The sequence below is a fragment of the Podarcis raffonei genome, chromosome 12 (genome assembly GCF_027172205.1).
Source record: "Podarcis raffonei isolate rPodRaf1 chromosome 12, rPodRaf1.pri, whole genome shotgun sequence".
Classification (NCBI taxonomy): Eukaryota; Metazoa; Chordata; class Lepidosauria; order Squamata; family Lacertidae; genus Podarcis; species Podarcis raffonei.
Window position 1 is genome coordinate 21,710,821 of NC_070613.1, and position 18,285 is coordinate 21,729,105.

General features: G+C 41.1%; 1 protein-coding gene and 1 long non-coding RNA gene across 9 annotated transcripts in view; one reads left to right on the top strand and one right to left on the bottom strand.

Moving 5' to 3' along the window:
• Positions 1-18,285, top strand: part of ARHGAP21 (Rho GTPase activating protein 21) — a 104,013-nt gene that overhangs the window by 57,622 nt on the left and 28,106 nt on the right. For 5 of the 8 annotated variants that reach the window (XM_053359623.1, XM_053359626.1, XM_053359625.1 and 2 more), the window contains exons 4-8: positions 3,819-3,911; positions 4,653-4,731; positions 6,380-6,434; positions 14,546-14,575; positions 16,062-18,021. In XM_053359623.1, coding sequence (XP_053215598.1) covers positions 3,819-3,911; positions 4,653-4,731; positions 6,380-6,434; positions 14,546-14,575; positions 16,062-18,021 — 2,217 coding nt within the window. Of the gene's footprint in view, positions 1-3,818; positions 3,912-4,652; positions 4,732-6,379; positions 6,435-10,876; positions 11,026-14,545; positions 14,576-16,061; positions 18,022-18,285 lie in introns of those variants that run through there. The other 3 variants (XM_053359630.1, XM_053359624.1, XM_053359629.1) reach the window with 3 other exon arrangements.
• LOC128398490 (uncharacterized) lies at positions 1,869-10,815 on the bottom strand. The gene is made up of 4 exons (XR_008327143.1): positions 10,732-10,815; positions 9,766-9,846; positions 2,846-3,007; positions 1,869-1,991 (listed from the first exon to the last, which is right to left on the bottom strand). It is a non-coding gene; the product is annotated as an uncharacterized LOC128398490 (long non-coding RNA).

The window sequence follows — 18,285 nt, forward strand, 5'->3', positions numbered from 1 at the left end:
TTGCAATTTTTTTCCTGCACAATGAAGCACCTGGGTTTACAATATTGTAGATGCCCTAGAGTTTGTATGAAAGGCTTGTACATACTATTTTTTTTATTCTGTCCAGACTAGGATTAAGTTTCTTTTATGTCCACTTATTAATCTTTAGCTGGTGTAACAGTGTATATTTCCAGTAAATCCATAGGCTGAATGCCTGTTTATTTCAGATATACCAGACGGTAGGAGCTTGGGCTAGTATCATGTCATATGAAAGGCAGAAGCTGCTCCCCTCTGGCATATTCTGCTCAGAAATACTTGAAGGGGAAAAGAGAGAAAGAGACAGACAAACAGACAGACATCATATCACTGATAGGCATTACCATTTCAAAAATTAACACTATAAAAGTACAATATAGACATATTTAACAAAGAGGTTGCTCCTGGCATCACATACGGCGCCTTCTCACCTGACAGATTTGGGGGTATCTATGAAGATACCACTAGGGAAGGAGTCCCAATGTTAGGAATGGTTGAACACATTGGAAGGCACACACACCTGAGGGGCCCACTGTGGATCTTCCAGGGACCCCCAGACGACCACTTCCATCTTGCTATTGCTGCTTATTCACCTGCAAGCGATGACAAGAGCAAAGTGAGAAGGCGCATCCGTTTCCACTCTTCTAGCCCTCTTGATGGTTCTGCATTTGCAACAAATTAGTGTATGGCACAATATGACCTAGCAGCTGTGGTACCTGCCCTCTGGGTGGCTTTTTTTCCAGAGAGAGGAAGACAAGCAAACAGGCAACAGTAACGTCAAGGAAGAGGTCCAACCGCAAACATGTTTTCCAGTGCCCCAAATCTGGAACTGACACAGGTTGCTATAACTCTTAACTTGATGCACGTGGGGCTTTTTGACTTGTTTATATACCATACCCTGCAAACGTTCGTTTATTTCTTTATGGAATGTCTAAATCACCCTGCATCAAAATAGATTCCAGGGTGGTGTGCAATTAGTTGAAAACAAATACCATAATGTGGAGTTTCAGAAATGTCATCACTGCCTCCCTTCCTTTGCAGTAAAAGTCTTTCATGTTGAGGTCTTTCTAAACAGTCTGGAATCATTTTCATTTTCTGCATGCTTTCCACCCTATTACTTCATAGCTATAATTACACACGCAAACACACAAACACACAGAGGGAGGGAGAGAGATCTGTTGAATAAAGTACCAAATCAGTGTCATTCAAGGACTGGGACCAGGGATGCGCTCCTGTTTTCTCTCCCTCTTTCTTTTTTCATAAATAACAGTTAAGCTGTTAGATGTAAGCTTTGTGAAATACTGGCCCCCGGCTTTCTAGATTGAAGGACATAACAATTGCTTGAAGTCAGTAGACCCAGTAGAGCAGATACTCCATCAAACATTTGGCAGAAAAGTTATTCTTGTTGCTGCTTCTCTCTTTCAGTAATGGTAACTAATCAGGGAGATTTCTGCTGCCTCAGTTGCATTAATGACTTCCTTTCAGTGCTGGTGCTACCTGTGCAGAGTGAAGCTTCTTGTCTCAGGCAGCAGACACGGGGGACAGTGGTGGCAGCTCCTCAGCTATTCCCCCTGGCCATACCCTTCTGTTGCAAAGCTGCGTGTGCCATGGTGCTTGCTTGCCTTCTCCATAACCACTCTACTGTCCTCAAGTGTAGTGGAGGACCCTACCCGTTGCTTGAATTATGTGTTTGCTTTATAAATAAAAGTGGATCTTTTTTAAATGAAGTCCACTGAAAAAGGAAATTTTCAGAATGTTAAGCCAACACGGTCTTATTAACTGAGTGTTATTGCATGGCTCTTTAGGAAAAGAGGTCATTATTTCAAACCTTTGTAGATGCTCCTACGTATCTTGCATAAGCTTGGTTGTAAATAAACAAGTCTGAATTACCGATACTGTATTTAAACTTCTCCAGATCCTTCTCTTGAGTTAATTCCTCTAGTTACATTGTTGTTCCTTGTTCTGCTGTTCATATCCTGTGCTCAAAAACAACATCCAGAAACGAAACATTGACGTTCACAACAACAGAAAATCCCTTCTAACAAGCAGTTGTTAAACTCTTATCTTTGTTAGTTGCGTACTTCACCACCTGAGATGATCTTCATAGTTTCCCACTGGTATATCACTTCATAGAATAGGGTGTGGAGAAAGTGGATACAAATAAGTTTTATAACCCAGCTCATAATTCTTTAACTTGGAGTCATCTTATGAAATTGATTGACGTAGTTAGGACTGGTAGGAGAAAGCGCTTCATGCAAGACATAATTGAGTTATTTGATTGACTGCCCATGTTATGATGGGTGTTGACTAGCTTAGGTGGCTTTTGAAGTGATTAGACAAATTCCTGAGGATAGCACAGTCACAATGATGATTAGCCATGATATCAGGCTCAGAGACCATTTGCCACTGAATGCCGGGGCCTTCATTCTGTTTCTGAGCTTCCCAGAAGCAACTGGTGGACTGTTGTAGAGAGCAGGATAGTCTGATCTATCTGGGCTCTTACTTTCTTAAATCATATTCACTTGGGTCAGCTTCCCCAGACTACATGGATACTGTGGCTTTTTATTTACTCGTATTTCTCCCATAGAACACCTCAAAAGATCTACCTTGCCATTCCATTCTGTTGTTCTATTGTGCATTGTTCTTTCTTAGCGGTTTTGGTTGGTGTGGTTTTTTTAAGTGCAAGGAAGATAAAACAGCAGGATTTGATATAATTTTGGAATTCAGTTGCTGTTCAGCAGGTTCCATCAGAAAATGTTAACCTTTTCATAGAAAATACGAATGAATAAACTCAGCCTGGTGTACTTCAGTAATATTAAATAATACTTACCATTTCTATAGCACTTTCATAGTGTTCAAAGCATTTCTCATGTGTCAGGAAAATTTGCAACAGCACTGAAAGACAGGCCAGTAGCATTATCTCCATGTTGTAGATGAGGAGTTGGGGGAAACGCAGCATAGTGAGTTTGAGACAGAGGACTCAGCTATACAGCTGCAAAGAAAACATTTTAAATGTGTTGTAAAGTGCAGTATACAAATGTGGCATTAGATGGCGACAGTGAGCTATGCCAAATTCCATGTATTTTTCAAAACGTTTTTTGGGTGGCCACTGTAGCAACAGGATGCTGGAACAGATGGATCTTTGGCCTGATCCAACAGGCCTCTTCTTATGGTCTTATAGACACTTTTTCCACATTGGCCCTGTGGGCTTTAACGTGCAACAATTTTGAACCTCTTGACATTAGTTTTGCCAAAAATATTACATATAAACATCATAATGTAATTGGCTCTTGATTCCATTTCAGTTCCCTTAAGAGTCTGCAAAGTTTTGGCAGTTTTCGGAATATTGGCTATTATGTTTGTAATTATGATTTCACTATGTATAGTCACGAGATCCCATTAGAATAGATGAGGTATGAATGGCGATGAAAGATAGTACACACAATACAGTTGTGAAAAATAAGGTTTCTTGTGCTACAGCTATTCCCAGAGCTATTTTTCTAGAAAAATAGGTGCCCAAACTCACCTTCCTCCCTCTCTTATAATGGCAGTGGCACCCTCCTGAGTTCTGGCTAGAAACAAAAAGCCCTAGCTCTATGAATGGTTTTTACAAAGACGGCTCAAATATTTTCCATGCATCTGTAAAACATGTCGTGTTCTCTTGCTTTAAACAGAGCAGATGCTAATTCTCTGATTGTCAGATGAATTAAAATTATTTGAATCCTATTATTTAACATAAAGAAGAATGAGGTATAATTAATCTTTCCAATCCCTAGTAATGACTATTTGTAATTTTCTTTTAGGGAAGCCACGAAACAGATTGGAGCCGATGGACACCATATTTGTTAAGCAGGTTAAAGAAGGAGGGCCTGCTTTTGAAGCGGGATTATGCACAGGTAACCGTTACCTTACTTATACATATCTGATTGGCTGGGCTGGTGTGATGTCATGAGTGTTCCAACTTCCAAGGAAGTTGTTAGGGTGTGTGTTTATGTAAGGAAGTAAAATTTTAAATTAGTTGGGAGTTTCAACCCATTCAGCTCTTACTGAAACGTTTGGGATTCGGTTGTCATTATGGAAGGAAGATGTTATGTGCTGGATCCAGACCTGATTACCTGTGGGTGGGACTCCATCCATGGGATGCTCTGCTGAAGGCAGTAGGATGATGTGATTTTTGCTGATCCTCTCTGCAGTCCCCTGTAAAGATGCTCCAGAGCACCAGGGACCAGTGTGGGAGGTGGCACTGTGGTCTGCCGGGGGAATAGGAAATCAGTAAGAATCACTCCTCCAATGGGAACTTCTGCTGAATCTCAGCCCCTTCCAAAGATAAGTTTGGCTCCAACCCGTAGGGTTTAGAAAGTCATAAATGGTTCACATATTATTAGAAAGAGATGGAAAGAGTGTCATTTGTTTGTGCTTTCCCTGCTCCTCTTATAACAAGTAGGGCTTATGAATGCATGAAGTTCCTAATTAAACTTGTGGATTTCATTCTTGGGGATTATTTGTAAGTCACACATCTGAAATATTTCTGCTTTGTTTTTCTTTGTAATACTTGAACGGGTTCTCAGCTTCCGTTAATGAAGAAAACAGTGGTCTGGATATATCTCCTTTTTTTCTGTGTATTTTTTTTTCTGCAGGTGACAGAATTATAAAAGTGAATGGGGAAAGTGTTATAGGGAAGACATATTCTCAAGTAATTGCTTTAATTCAAAACACGTAAGTATGGGTGTCTGTAATCTGCATAATTTTAAATTCCATGTAGTTTGTTTTGAGAAAGGTGATTGGGGCATGGCTTGTCTGTTTTTACCAAGATAATCAGAATCATAGAATGAGTAAATCCAGTTCAACTCATTCCGCAGTGTAGGATTGGCCAGCCCTTGACAGATCCAGCAGGGCCTTCCATCAGCTGCACAAGGACTGAGGTGATCTCTGATGATTTTCCATCCCCTTGTAGCTCCTGCACCCCCAAAACTTAAGTGGCACAGTGTGGGAGGTGGCACAGAAACTGCATGGAAGAGGGAGACTCTCAGAAGTTCACCACAATCGGTGTTCTACTGACCAGAGCTTCCTGGGATCAAACACCTTCCATCAGCAGAGGGACACCAATTGGATACAACCCACTGAAAGTGTAGGGATGTGCTGTGGATAATGTCATTGTGAAGTTTTTTATACTTTTGACACCTAGCCAACTTTGACTGAGCAGCAGATGTAAAAGTAAAAGCAAGTTATGTATTTGATCAGTGCTCTACATAGCAATTAATTCATAAGGCTACACCTCATATTATTGTTACGAAAATCGACAATTATGTTCAATCTTTCATATCCATTCTGTGGGTGACATTTCATATGACCATACTGCAGGAAGATAAAGCTTGTTAAGAAGATGGCTTATAGAATTTCCATAAGGGCTTGACATTTGTTGGTATTATTCCATGAGCAGTTTAGAATGCTTAACAATTATTTAGGAAAAGTTATTTTATTAGCAGCTTTTTGGTGGTGATGGGAAATTGAATCTAATACTGTATTTGTTTCTGAGAATGTTTTGCTGATAAATATCTGTACCTGACATACACAGGGGCTGTGTCTGAACATCACACTAAACCAGTGAGATGAGAACAAGCTGCAGCAAGCCTTGGGCTTGTACGCTTCCCCACAACCACTGATGAAGAGAAGTTTGGGAGTTTTTGCTTCCATTTTCTGTTAACCACAGTTTATCACGGTATCTGAATCTGGACAAACTATGGATTACAAAACATGCCAACTTCAAACCATGGATTATGAAAATAGCTTGTTTAACTGGAACCTTAGTTGACATTAATCGTATTTTGGATTCAGATGGCACACTAAACTGCAGTTAACCAAACTTGGAAGCAAAAGTTCCCAGTTTCCTCCTTGCAGCCATACCAGCAACATCTGGAAGACCAATGTTAGCTCTTTGCCCCATATGTAAAAAATAATCTACATGGATAATCAATCTCCATGTAGGATAAAAGTGTCCGTATTGTTAAGGGTGCAAGTGTATGTTCTCATAGTGAGTACATGGATAAGACAGGCACTGTGCATATCAGCTACTTGATCTGTGTGCTTTTGATTCTAAAAACACTTGTGCCGCACATTACAAGTGGCAACTGACATATTTTTTTCTGCATAGAATTTGAGGCGTGATTTGAAGGAGAATAACAATCCATGGGAGTAAAGAGGAAAAAGAGCATTATATTCAGTGCTGGTTGTTGAGAAAGAGTGACTCCTGAGATAATCAATGCAACTCTTTATATGTTAGCTAGCAATTAAATTTCCTATCAATTGGTTAGTACAGTATTTTATTTTTTATTAATATACCAATATGTTTCCTCCTCTCTCACAGTGACAGCATGCTAGAACTTAGTGTGATGCCAAAAGATGAAGACATCCTTCAGCTGGTAAGTTATACTTCTGAAATAGAAAATAAAGTAAGATGGCTGTAAGCACCCCAGAAAACTTTTGGCTCTTTAACCAAGCTCTTGAGTAAGCCGAATAATGCTACTACTATAGTTGTAATGTCCATTTCTTCTTTTCTTAATTTGTTGTTTCATTAGTTCTAGAAACACACACGGTTAAGAATAAGCATACAGTCGTACATTGGTTCTCAAATGGAATCTGTTCTGGAAGTCTGTTCAATTTCCGAAAACATTTGAAAACCAGGGCGCGGCTTCCGATTGGCTGCAGGAGCTTCCTGCTCTCAATTGGAAGCCATGGAAGCAGCGTCGGATGCTCGGGTTCCAAAGAATGTTTGCAAACTGGAACACTCGCTTCCGGGTTTGCGGCATTTGGGAAACAAAACGTACGAGTACCAAGGCGTTCGACAACCAAGGTACAACTGTATATGAAATGAAAATGTGGGGAAGGGGAGCCTTCCTACCCTTTGAATGCTTGAAGGAACCTAAACCACAAACCACTGAAATGCAGTACATGGCAATGAATAAAATCTAAAGCCACGCTCTGATCTGAGTTGGTGGAAATACCTGTGGTGGAAATAATCTTCAGCAAAAATGGGTGCACAAAGGCCAGTAATGAATGAGCTGCTCTTCAAGCAAGAAATTGAAATTCATTTTAAAAGTTGGACTGAAGGAACCCGTTCAGGTCAAAATTTTGTTTTTGTTTTGTTTTTTGTTTTCTTCCACTTGGAAGTTAGATACAAGTTCCATTGCTTTCACTGGGACTTTGTTACAAGTAAGGGCCAATTGTCATTCTCTTAAAGGAGAATGTGTGCATTCAAACCCACCTCTCTCTGATTGGCTTCAATTTTTCAGGAGTTCATACAAGCAGAGGTACATAGAGACCTCTTCCTTCATCGCATGTTCCTAGCAAGGAGAGAGCTAATTGCAGCCACTCTTCCTTGCCTTTGCAGCAGTGTGAATTCATTTTGGGTTAAAGTAGTTCACTGTGCTAGCTCTATTTCTTGTTAATTCAAACTAAAATTATTGTGGCCTTTTCACTGAAGCAGGACTTCAGTATACTGTGTTAACTGGTTTCAACCACAGAGAACAAGTGCAATGGGAAGTGGGGGGAGAGAAATGAGATTACCGTACTTTGGCTCTTAAGTTAGGAGGAGGCATCATATGCTTTAAATTTGAATGCTTTAAATGTTGACCCAAAGAGCTAGAACTGGACCAAGTTATAGGCAGTAAACACCAGGTTTTACTGCAAAAATGTTTGGTTTGTGTATTAAATTTCTTATATAACCTTTTTCTAAAACAAGACTCAAGGCATCTTACAACAGGTTCTGGTATACCATATTTTTCCGTGTATAAGACACCCCATGTATAAGACACCCCCTATTTTTGGGGACTCCAAAATAAGAAAACACCCCTCAGCACTACCTGTGTATAAGATGAGCTCCAATTTTAAACCAATTTTTTGGGTAAAACCCCCCCTAGTCTTATACACGGAAAAAATACGGTACTTTGAAATTAGAAACAAAAGCAATACAACAACTAAGGAAATAAAGGTTACCTCATAATGCAAGACGGGATGCGGGTGGCGCTGTGGGTAAAAGCCTCAGCGCCTAGGGCTTGCCGATCGAAAGTCGGCGGTTCGAATCCCCGTGGCGGGGTGCACTCCCGCTGCTCGGTCCCAGCGCCTGCCAACCTAGCAGTTCGAAAGCACCCCTGGGTGCAAGTAGATAAATAGGGACCGCTTACTGGCGGGAAGGTAAACGGCGTTTCCGTGTGCTGCGCTGGCTCGCCAGATGCAGCTTTGTCACGCTGGCCATGTGACCCGGAAGTGTCTCCGGACAGCGCTGGCCCCCGGCCTCTTGAGTGAGATGGGCGCACAACCCTAGAGTCTGTCAAGACTGGCCCGTACGGGCAGGGGTACCTTTACCTTTACCATAATGCAAGAGGACTCTTATCCAAATGCAGGATAGATGTTGGGACATTTTAAGTGGACTTTTTTTATAGGATAGCATTTCAAGCATAAAATCTTGTAGAAAGTCTGTTTTAACAGAACACATGAAACATTTACAGTAAACCCAAATTGAGCATTTAAAAGGGAGGAGAGGGGCTAATAATGCTTCTCCTTAATTATCATACTGCAAGTAAATGGCCTGTATAGGGCCCAGCCATACAGTTAGACAGCTGCCAGGAAAAACCGCAGTAGTTCTTTTCCTTGTTAAGGCATCCATTACTCAGAAGCAATCCCTCCTCTTTATTAAATGCTAGTGAAAATGGATGTTAATATGATTTAGTTGAGGCTCTTATTGTGTGTCTTGTGTACATCTGGTAACATGCATTTTCCTTTATACGCTTTAATAGCTCTACACTTAAGCTTGCTACCCGAAGTGTAAATCAATCCTCAAAGTGAATCTATATTTTATCTGTAATAAAGGGGATGATTTATTTATTTATAGAACTATTACATTTTGTTTAGTAACTTTGTTAGATGCCTCTTCTAAACGAGGGCTCAAGGTGTCCTACAGCCCACTGTAAAAAAAAGAATGTGGAAGAACTCTGGGTATATTTTAAGACACGGTGGTGAAATAGAGAGCAAGGTGGACATGTACAAAAATATTTAATAGACAGGAAAGAAATGATACATTTTAAACTGTTTTAAAAAGTTTAAAACCATTCAGGTTTGTTGAAGAACACTTGTTGCCTGCAAAACTGATAGGTGCCTTCACATCACCTTGCTGAAAGTGATATTGTTTTGATTTAAGGTTTCATTTCAGCAAATTAAAGGCACATCTTAGCATTTGTGGTTTTAAAATAAAGTGCTGAAAACAGGACCCTAAGGGCCATTTCCAATATACAGTGGCACCAGTCTGGCCTCTTTGAGTGACATAGGTATTCTTGTGGGGATTTTCAAAACCAATGGAAATTACTTTACTTTTAAAGATGACTCTGCCCAGCTTTTATGTGTCTTACCAAGACTAAAGTCATTCCGAAAACAGTAGAAAAACTGTGTCTTATCTTTTGCCGAAATAAACTGTTGCAACAAAATGAAGAAAGGGGAAACTGTTGGTTGAATGCATTCTTCTATGTCATTGTCACCACTCTTTTAAAGAATATGAATTGGACTTTAAAGTCCAATATGAATTGGAAGGAAAGGATTTCCCCTTTGCTAGACACATTATGGTTGTGCCCATTATTAAATGAATGGATGCTTATTTCTCAGTTAGGTTACTTGGTTTTCCTAGATTGCAGAGGAACACCTATGCTACATTCCTATTCCTTTAAAATATATATTGCAGACTGTGCTGGAAGAGAATTGTACCTTTGGCAGATAATAGGCGTTCTGGGTTGAGAGTCCGATTCATATGTTAAAGGTGTGGCATTTCTGCCAATTCGCTGATTGCTTTGGGGAGGAATACTCCATCATTCCATGAATTCACGCTGTATTCACATGTAATGCTAAATCATGGTTTAAATCAAAGACAAGCTGCAGCAAACCTCAAGCTCATAATCCTCCAGACCCACTTCCTCTTCTCCTGTGTGACCAAGAGAGACAAAAAACTTCTATTTTTAACTAACCACAGTTCAGTGTTGTGTTTTAACTATGACCTGTGGTTAATCTTAGCTTTTTTTTTACAGTTATAATTTGAAGTTGCCTTGTTTCAGTAAGCTGTAGTTGGCACTAACCGAAGTTTGTCTGAGTTCAGACATAACAACAAGCAAGCTATAGTTAGTTAGGGTTGCCATATCTTGAAGAGAAAAAAAGAAAGAAAGGACGGCCCAAGCCTCTTTCCTCACTCCCGAAAAACCTCAGACATTTCCTTTAAAATTTAAAAATCCCCCCGGATGGGCATGTTGGCCCCCCCTAAAAGAGGAATTTCTGGAATTTCCCGGACGTATGGTAATGCTATAGTTAGTCCAAAGCTCCACAGAGGGAGAGGGGAAAGCACATGAGCCAGAGACATGTCGTCTAAACACTCATGGTTTAATTAGTGTTATGTGCAAACAAGACTATAGTAAGAAATAGTTCCCTAGAAGACGATCTCCCTAGCTCTTATGCCCTTCCGAAGCTCTCTATGCAAGCTTTGGATCATTTAAAGTGGATGGCATGTGTTAATCAAGAGGTTTTCATTTATAAAGTCTTAGCACAAGATCACAGTACCTGAAGGACTGCCTCTCCGAAATGAGCCAAACCGGACCCTGCAATAATAACCTGTTTAATCTCTTCATCCAGATTAGGTGGTCTTCTCACCTCCATCTTGTCTGGATTTCATTTTAGTTTGTTCACCTTCGTTTGTACCAAACTGCCTCCAGACACTTGTGCAAGATTTCCACCGCTTCCTTGAAATAAGCAGATGGAAATCTGAGATAGAGTTGTGTGTCATCTGCCTGCAGATGTCAGTAACCCAAATCTCTGGATGATTCCTCATCCACCAGCAGTTTCCTGTTGTTGTTTTTCAAATGGGGAATAGAATAGAACCTTGGGGCAACTGTATAAACCAAAGCTCTAAAGCCAGGAAAAAACCTGAGTCTCTCCAGACCCAATCTATCAAGACATCCCAGAAGAAAACCATTGTTAATGGTACTGTAAGCCGCTGAGAGGTCCATAAGAATCAATAGGGTCTCAATCTCCTTATCCATTCCCCAGTGTAAATAATCCACCAGGGCGATCTTGTGTGGAGACAGAATACTTTTCGAGAAGAGATTCAGATTAACTCCCAGGCATTTCTTGAAGACCCTTTATACTAGCTGGCCTATTCAGTTTAATTTTTCTGCGGATTAGGCAGTCATTTTAATGATTGTTCTGTATATTTTTCGTGGTGCTTTTATGTTTCGTTTCATTTGTATACATTGTTGCATACCGCTTTGGTGTTTTACATGAGATGGGGGTATATAAATGCTTTTATAAATAAATAAAAACCGGATTGGAAACAGACCTAAATCATCTGTTTCCTCCGGCGCTCCTTAAGGCCATTTACTACTAAAATCCTACTAAAAAAATTAAATTAAAACGATGCATTGGATACTGTGTGATAACTATCAAGGATGGTTGGAAGTGCAAATTTGATTTTTTCAGTAAAGGCCTTAGAACTGTCTTTTTTTCGAGACAGTATGAACTTCCCCTTCCCACTAGTAAAGCATTCACTACTTATGAGGTTCAGGGTGGCAAGTCCATTACTGCCAATCTATAAGGTCAAGGATCCTGAGAGCGAGCAGTAGGCCTCAGACCTTCAGATTGCACAAATGGAAAGGCCTTCTAGGCCTATAACCCATGTACAATATTTCTTTCCGTTACCAGTGTTTTGAGGCTGGGTGCATTGAAAGGGACACACCCTAGACGGGTTTCCCCCACCAGTTACTTTGGTTTTTATTTATTTATTCCCTAGTTACTTTGAGGCCTTTCCCCTCCGAGGGTGCGGCCTCCTCAGTTGTGTGTGTTTTAATTGGATCTTGGCTAGAAGCTTAATTTCCGCAGCTTGTTGCTATGGGGACATGCTACCACAGCTGCTCTTAGAAATCTCCAGGTTTTCTTCTATCAGGCATGCTCAGAATTTGCTAGCGTCCATTTCAATAAACCGAAGCAGTTGTGACAGTGAATAGCTGTGCGTCTGTTTGTGGATAGGCTTATGGCCTTCTGTGGTCTGTGAGGATACTTTTGGTCTAAACAGTTACGGGACCATCTACATTTTTTGTACTTTGAATCGTGAAGTCAAACTGCATAACTTCAGTAGCATATTAGTGTCCACGGAAACCTCATGGTGTAGTGGGGCAGTGCGTTTGGCTGTAATCCAGAAGGTTGGTGGTTCGAGCCCACCCAAGGGTGGCTGTGGGCAGGATTCCTTCATTGCAGGGGATTGGACTAGATGACCCCCGGGATCTCTTCCAGCTCTACAGTTCTACATATCATTTGGCAGGTCCAGAAGTTAGGACGTAGCTGGTTGTTTTAGAGGTGCATAAGGCCCGTATCTTCTTACAGCCTCTGTGGCATGATGTGTTTCCCCTGTGCTCCAGATATGAAAATAAATAAATCACAGGTTAGCCCATAGGCACTAGTGACATCGGAGAGAGGCCAGTGAAATGGAGATGTGTAGAATAAGTAAAGGGACATATTTAATCCCCCTTTTATTTGTTTTAAATTACCTTACATGTGTGGGAGGAGAGAGGGTAAGCCCACCTCCAGCCTGACCAGCATGAAGCCAGCAGGGTTTTGGAATCATAGTCACTCGGCCACTTTGCTCCTCATTCGGGATTATGCCGTAAATTTGCATCGAAATCAATAAGACCAAAGTCATTAATTTGTCCAATTGATTTTAGTGGGATCCAAGTTCAGCTGATTTTAATCTGGGTTTGCCTCTCTCGTTAACAATGTGGAAAGGCTTATGGGTGGCCTTACCATTGGACAAACTGGGCTGCGAATTAGTGCCTCCCAGGCACCCGCACACTTGCCTCAGATGCTGTCACCTGTTTGGCTTTTTCTGGGGTCACTGGAGTGCCCACCCTATTCATGCCTTGCTCTGACAAAGGGGGTTCCTTCCCCAGTGATGTATTCTGAGTGAGGTTGCCCATACTGCTGCCTCTCATTTTTCATGGTGGCTAGAAATTCCTGTTTTAAAAAACAATTAGAAGCATAAGAAAAGCAGCGGCAGGGCAGGTCCTTTCCTGAGCCACCTCACTTAGAATGTCTCATTCAGAGGAGTGAATCCACAGTGAGGAAGCATAGGCGTGCTGCCAAATTAGCAGCAAAACATATCAAAAGTGAGGGGGAGAGAAGAAGAGAAGAGGACAGGAAGCGGATTTCCCAGGAGGTACCATGCCTTGCACCAGCCTTGGGAAGACTTTACCCTGTGCACCTCTATAGATTGCTGGACTATAGACTCCCCTCAGTCCATGCTGGCTGAGGCTGATGGGAATTGTAGTCCACAGGCTCCCCACCCCTGCTGTATATGGCATCCTTGTGGATTTATTTTATATTAGACAGCTTTGAACTTGAAGTTGTAAATTGAATATTTCTTTTTTTAAAAAAATGCTTTTCATTGACTTTAAAAATAATGAAAATATATAGTAAAGAATTATCTAGAAGAAGTATGCTATATTCTGATATACTTTTGAATTTTCTTTCCCTTCATTAATACAAAACTGGTTCATTTCCTGTAATTTATCATTTTAGTCATTCCCGGATTATATATATATATTCAGGCAGAGCTAATGTGGTGCATTTTTTGTGGTTTTTAAGTAGGGTATCTTGCAAACCTGCAGATTTGGGCTGAGTATATATGCCTAAATTGGACTAGGGAGGCAGTATTGGCATATTTCAGAGTGTGAGCGGATGTGTTGTTTCCTTAGACTGTACCACAGCTTGCTTTTTCATGCGTCTATGTCTGCTTTCCTATTTCCCCCTCCTAATCTGAAAAGTACACGAATGCAGAGTCCCCATTTTCCGTCATGAGAGAGCATGCAAAAATCAGACAGCTGTATTAGCATGCACCTTGCAATTGGAAGCACAGCCTGTCTCTGAAGAAACGCCAAAGATATACAAAATGAAAACGATCACATGGGGAGGCTGTTTTTCTCTGAGGATTATTCTGAAATCATCCTTCTAATGTCAGACGTAGAGTATGAAAGCAGCTGCAGTCAGCTGACAGCTTCTGGTTCTGTTCCGATGCATGTGGGGAAGGGGTGCATGGATTTTAAATGCATAATGAAACCCTTGTTTCGTCATCTGGAAGCAGGGATGGTAGCAGCTCAGGGGAGATGAAAGACCGTTATGTTGCTCTAGTAGAAGGGACGCCTTGTAGCACAACCAGAGGGCTCCGTTTGCAGCAGAAAAGATGCACTGAAGCAACACAGCACAACTGTATTTTCTTTTTCTGGAAGGCTAGGGAATAAATGCAAGAAGCAGGTAAAAGCCTGAGACAGACATGCTCACAAGGAGGCTGAAGTTATTGTTTATGCTCCACTGCCCTTTACCTCTCTTGGTATCTTCCAGAGAAATCGGTGTAGATGTATTTTTAGCTTGCTGTGTATCCCGCTTCAACATGACCACATAATTCTGTCTTTACACCCATAAGCAGCTTTTACTATGTTTTCCTGTTTTCTGCCAGCTGCAGTTTTCAAAGGATGTCACAGCACTGGTAAGAAATGTACTGTAGCCATTTCTCTGATTTTTGTAAGGCATGTGTTTCTTGGTAGATCTGCAAGATGCTGGACTGTTAAAGCCTGCAAGTTGCTGAAAGCAAGCTAGATTTGCTGGTTAGCTGAATCTCAGTTGTAATATTGATTCTGTTACCTTTTAATGTGTGCCTGTGTTTTTGTTAGTTACTTGGTTTATTTCTTGCCAGTTTGCTTTTAATATTTCGTTTGCACTTAACTAATGCTGTCAGTGATATTTATTGCAGCCGTGTGTGTGTTTTAAGTACCTCGCCCTTCTCATCCTCAGCACTTTGCTCTTAGTCTAATGTTTATGGCTGCATTTGGGCTTTTACAACCTGTCTAATGCTAAGGCAGGGCATGTTGATTTGGCTGAATGGAGCATGTTATGATTTAAGCAGGAAACGCTGTAATATGATACCACACCTAAGCTGTGTTAAAAAAAAAATGTTTGGGAAAGATTTGTGCATTGGCAAGCTGTGTGCTGTCAGCTCTTTTAATTTCATATTGCCATTAAAGGAAGTGATGGCAAAGTCTAAAATAATAGCATTTGTATGTTCCGGGCAGATCTTGCATCGTTAGTTGTACGATGGTTTCAGAAATGTCTTGATGCAAGGGAAACATGCAATATGTAAAGCAAATGGTTTCCTTAGGAGTCAGGTTCTTAAAATGCAAGGTAAGATGGAAATTGTGAAGCACCTAAAGAATATATGGCTTGTGATAGTCTGCATTCCACTCTAAGGAAGTGCTTATAAATAGCTGCCTGAGCATGTATGTTGGTGGTGTATTTGGGTTAAAAAATGGCACTGCTGTGAGTAGTATGGAATTCATGGAATAAGTAACATGTAAGATTATTTGGAAGGAGGGTGGGCGTTGGCTGCCAACAAAGACATTGCCCCTGTCTACTCCCATTAGATATAGTAATTGTACCTTTTAGAAAAGCAATCGGTATTGAATGCAATAGTATTTACATAGGCTATATGTTTTCTCTGTGTGGCAAAGAGCTGTACATTTTCTGAGGCTAACAGAATTCCTTATTTAACCTGTCGATTGCTGCATAATTTTAGCTTCCAGCATAAAAAAAGATCAAAAGGAGGAATTTGTGAAGCTGGGTTTGAGGATGTGTATGAACAGAAATAACTAGGTTTGGGTTTATGCTTACAAATCTCTGTGTTCTCTTAATCAGCTGCCATTAGTTGCTGGGATTTGCTGTTTGACTTATATAAAACACGCTAAATACTTTGTGGAGACTTTCCATTGTATATTTTCATACCCAGGGAGTAATAACGAAGGCATTTGACACTTCTTGTTCTTTGAACAGTTACCTGTAGCAAAGAGCTGTTTCATATGAGAGGTCCTTGCCCTTCAAGGGATTTAGCTGTCTACTGGATTCATCTCCCTGTAACATGGTGATGATTTCACATTCACATTTTTAGTAATTTCATTTCTTTTTGAATCCTCTTTGTATAGGCATATTCCCAAGATGCCTACCTGAAAGGCAATGAAGCTTACAGTGGTAATGCCCGCAACATACCTGAACCACCACCAATATGTTATCCTCGGTTAGCATCTCCACCTTCTGTCAAGGCACAAGATATTGAGAAAGCACCTCCTGACTCTTCACTTGGTAAGCAGCCGGCTAGTAGACCTGTACGGACATCAGCACAACCAGAAAAGGCCTACAGAATGGAAATACAAGTGCCTCCATCCCCAACAGATATTGCAAAATCTAACACAGCTGTCTGTGTTTGCAACAACGAGACTGTAAGAACTGTTGTTGTGCCTTCCGAGAAGGCTGTAGACTTGTCATCCTGTAGAATAAATCATACTGGTCCATCACATCGGATAGAGGAAGTAAGATATGGTCTTAAGGAACAAACCACTATAAAAACAAAAGCACGAACCACATCACCACCTTCTCCAATGCCCACTGCCATTGTACTTCCTCAGACGCCACTCACAAGGCCAATAGATCCCAATGGAATAGCTAGCAAGTCTGGAAGCTATGGAGGGCATCCAGAAGGGATCTCAAATACTAGATCTCCTACTCAAAGTGCAGGTTCTCCCTCTGTCACTACCAATCACTACACTTCTCCAAATGCCCACCAAACCATAGACTGGAAAAATTACAAAACCTACAAAGAGTACATTGATAATAGACGTTTGCACATGTATGGCTGCAGAACCATACAGGAAAGGTTAGATAGTTTAAGAGCAGCATCTCAGAACACAACAGATTATAATCAAGTGGTACCAAATCGCAGTGTTTCACAGGTACGACGCAGAAGCACCTCTCATGATAGGGTCCCACAGTCCATTCAGATACGGCAAAGGAGTGTGTCCCAGGAAAGACTTGAAGATCCTATATTGTTGAAGGAGTGGCCAAGGAGTGCCTCTCAAGATGCGCTAACCTCACCATCTATCAGCCCCCGGAATCACAGGACACAGTCTTGGGACTATTTAGGAAAGCAGGGTGAAACATTAGAAAATTTTCACACTGAGAATCTTGTTGCAGATTCAAACAGAGACAGAAAAAAGACTAACAAGTGGACTGGCTTTACTGAGCAAGATGATCGGCGAGGTATTTATGAGAGACCCCGGCAGCATGCATTTCACTTGTCTCTTCGAGGCTCAAATTTTTCTGTGGCTCCAGGTGCTTATGGCTCAGATGGTAGACGAATAAACAGCAGAGCCTTAGGGTCAACCCCACAGTTCCAGAAGGCTCCACCTGATGTAAAATCACAGCAGCCTGCCAGAGATATGCCAACCTCTGGTGGAACTTCAAAGCCTACAACCGTTTTTCAGGAAAGATCATCTCACTCAATAGCTAGAAGCACAAGAAGCAACTCATTGAAGACTTCTGTACCCTATGCAGCAAAACCGTCGCTTTCCCTTAATCAGAGCCTGGATAGTGTTACTACCGCAGACCAAAGAGAACTAAACCATGTGTACAACAGTGGTTTGTTGAATCAACAATCAAGGATACAAGCAAAAAGTGTGCCAGGCCACAAAACAGAAATAGACACGAGTACTCTATCCCCTACTACCTGTTTAGCTTCTGCCAAATTTGTCCCACAGATGAGTGAGCATTTAACTACCTCTGTTAACTTGGATGTCTCTATTAGACAGAAGGTTCAAGAGTTTGAAAAGGAAAATATAAAAGAATCCGAGAGCCATCCAAGGGATGTTGTAGATGAGGATACAGAAGCAGTTGTCTTGCGAGAAAAGTCTCCTTCTGGCCATCAGACACCACAGCCTTTGCGGCATCAGTCCTACATCTTAGCAGTAAATGATCAAGAGCCAGCCCCGGAGACTACTTGTTGGTTGCCCAATGATGCACGTCGAGAGGTCCATATAAAAATAATAGAAGAAAGGAAAGCTTCCAGCGCCAGCACACCTGGTGATTCCTTGGCATGCATTCCATTCATAGGTGAGCTAAACCATTGGTTTTCATCTCTCTGGCTTTGGATCTGCCACTTGGTTTTATTATTATATATATTTTAAATTATTATGCATCATTCTGGTTAATTTATGTGAGTTTCATAATTTTTGCAGGTATAATCTAGAAAATACAATGTTCAGCTCCAGTATTTCTGGGCCCGTTTCACAGGTACATGTGTGGGAGCTGTTTTCCTGTAATGTTTTCCAGTGTGACTACAGTGTATGTATGATTATTGCAACTACTTGACTGGGG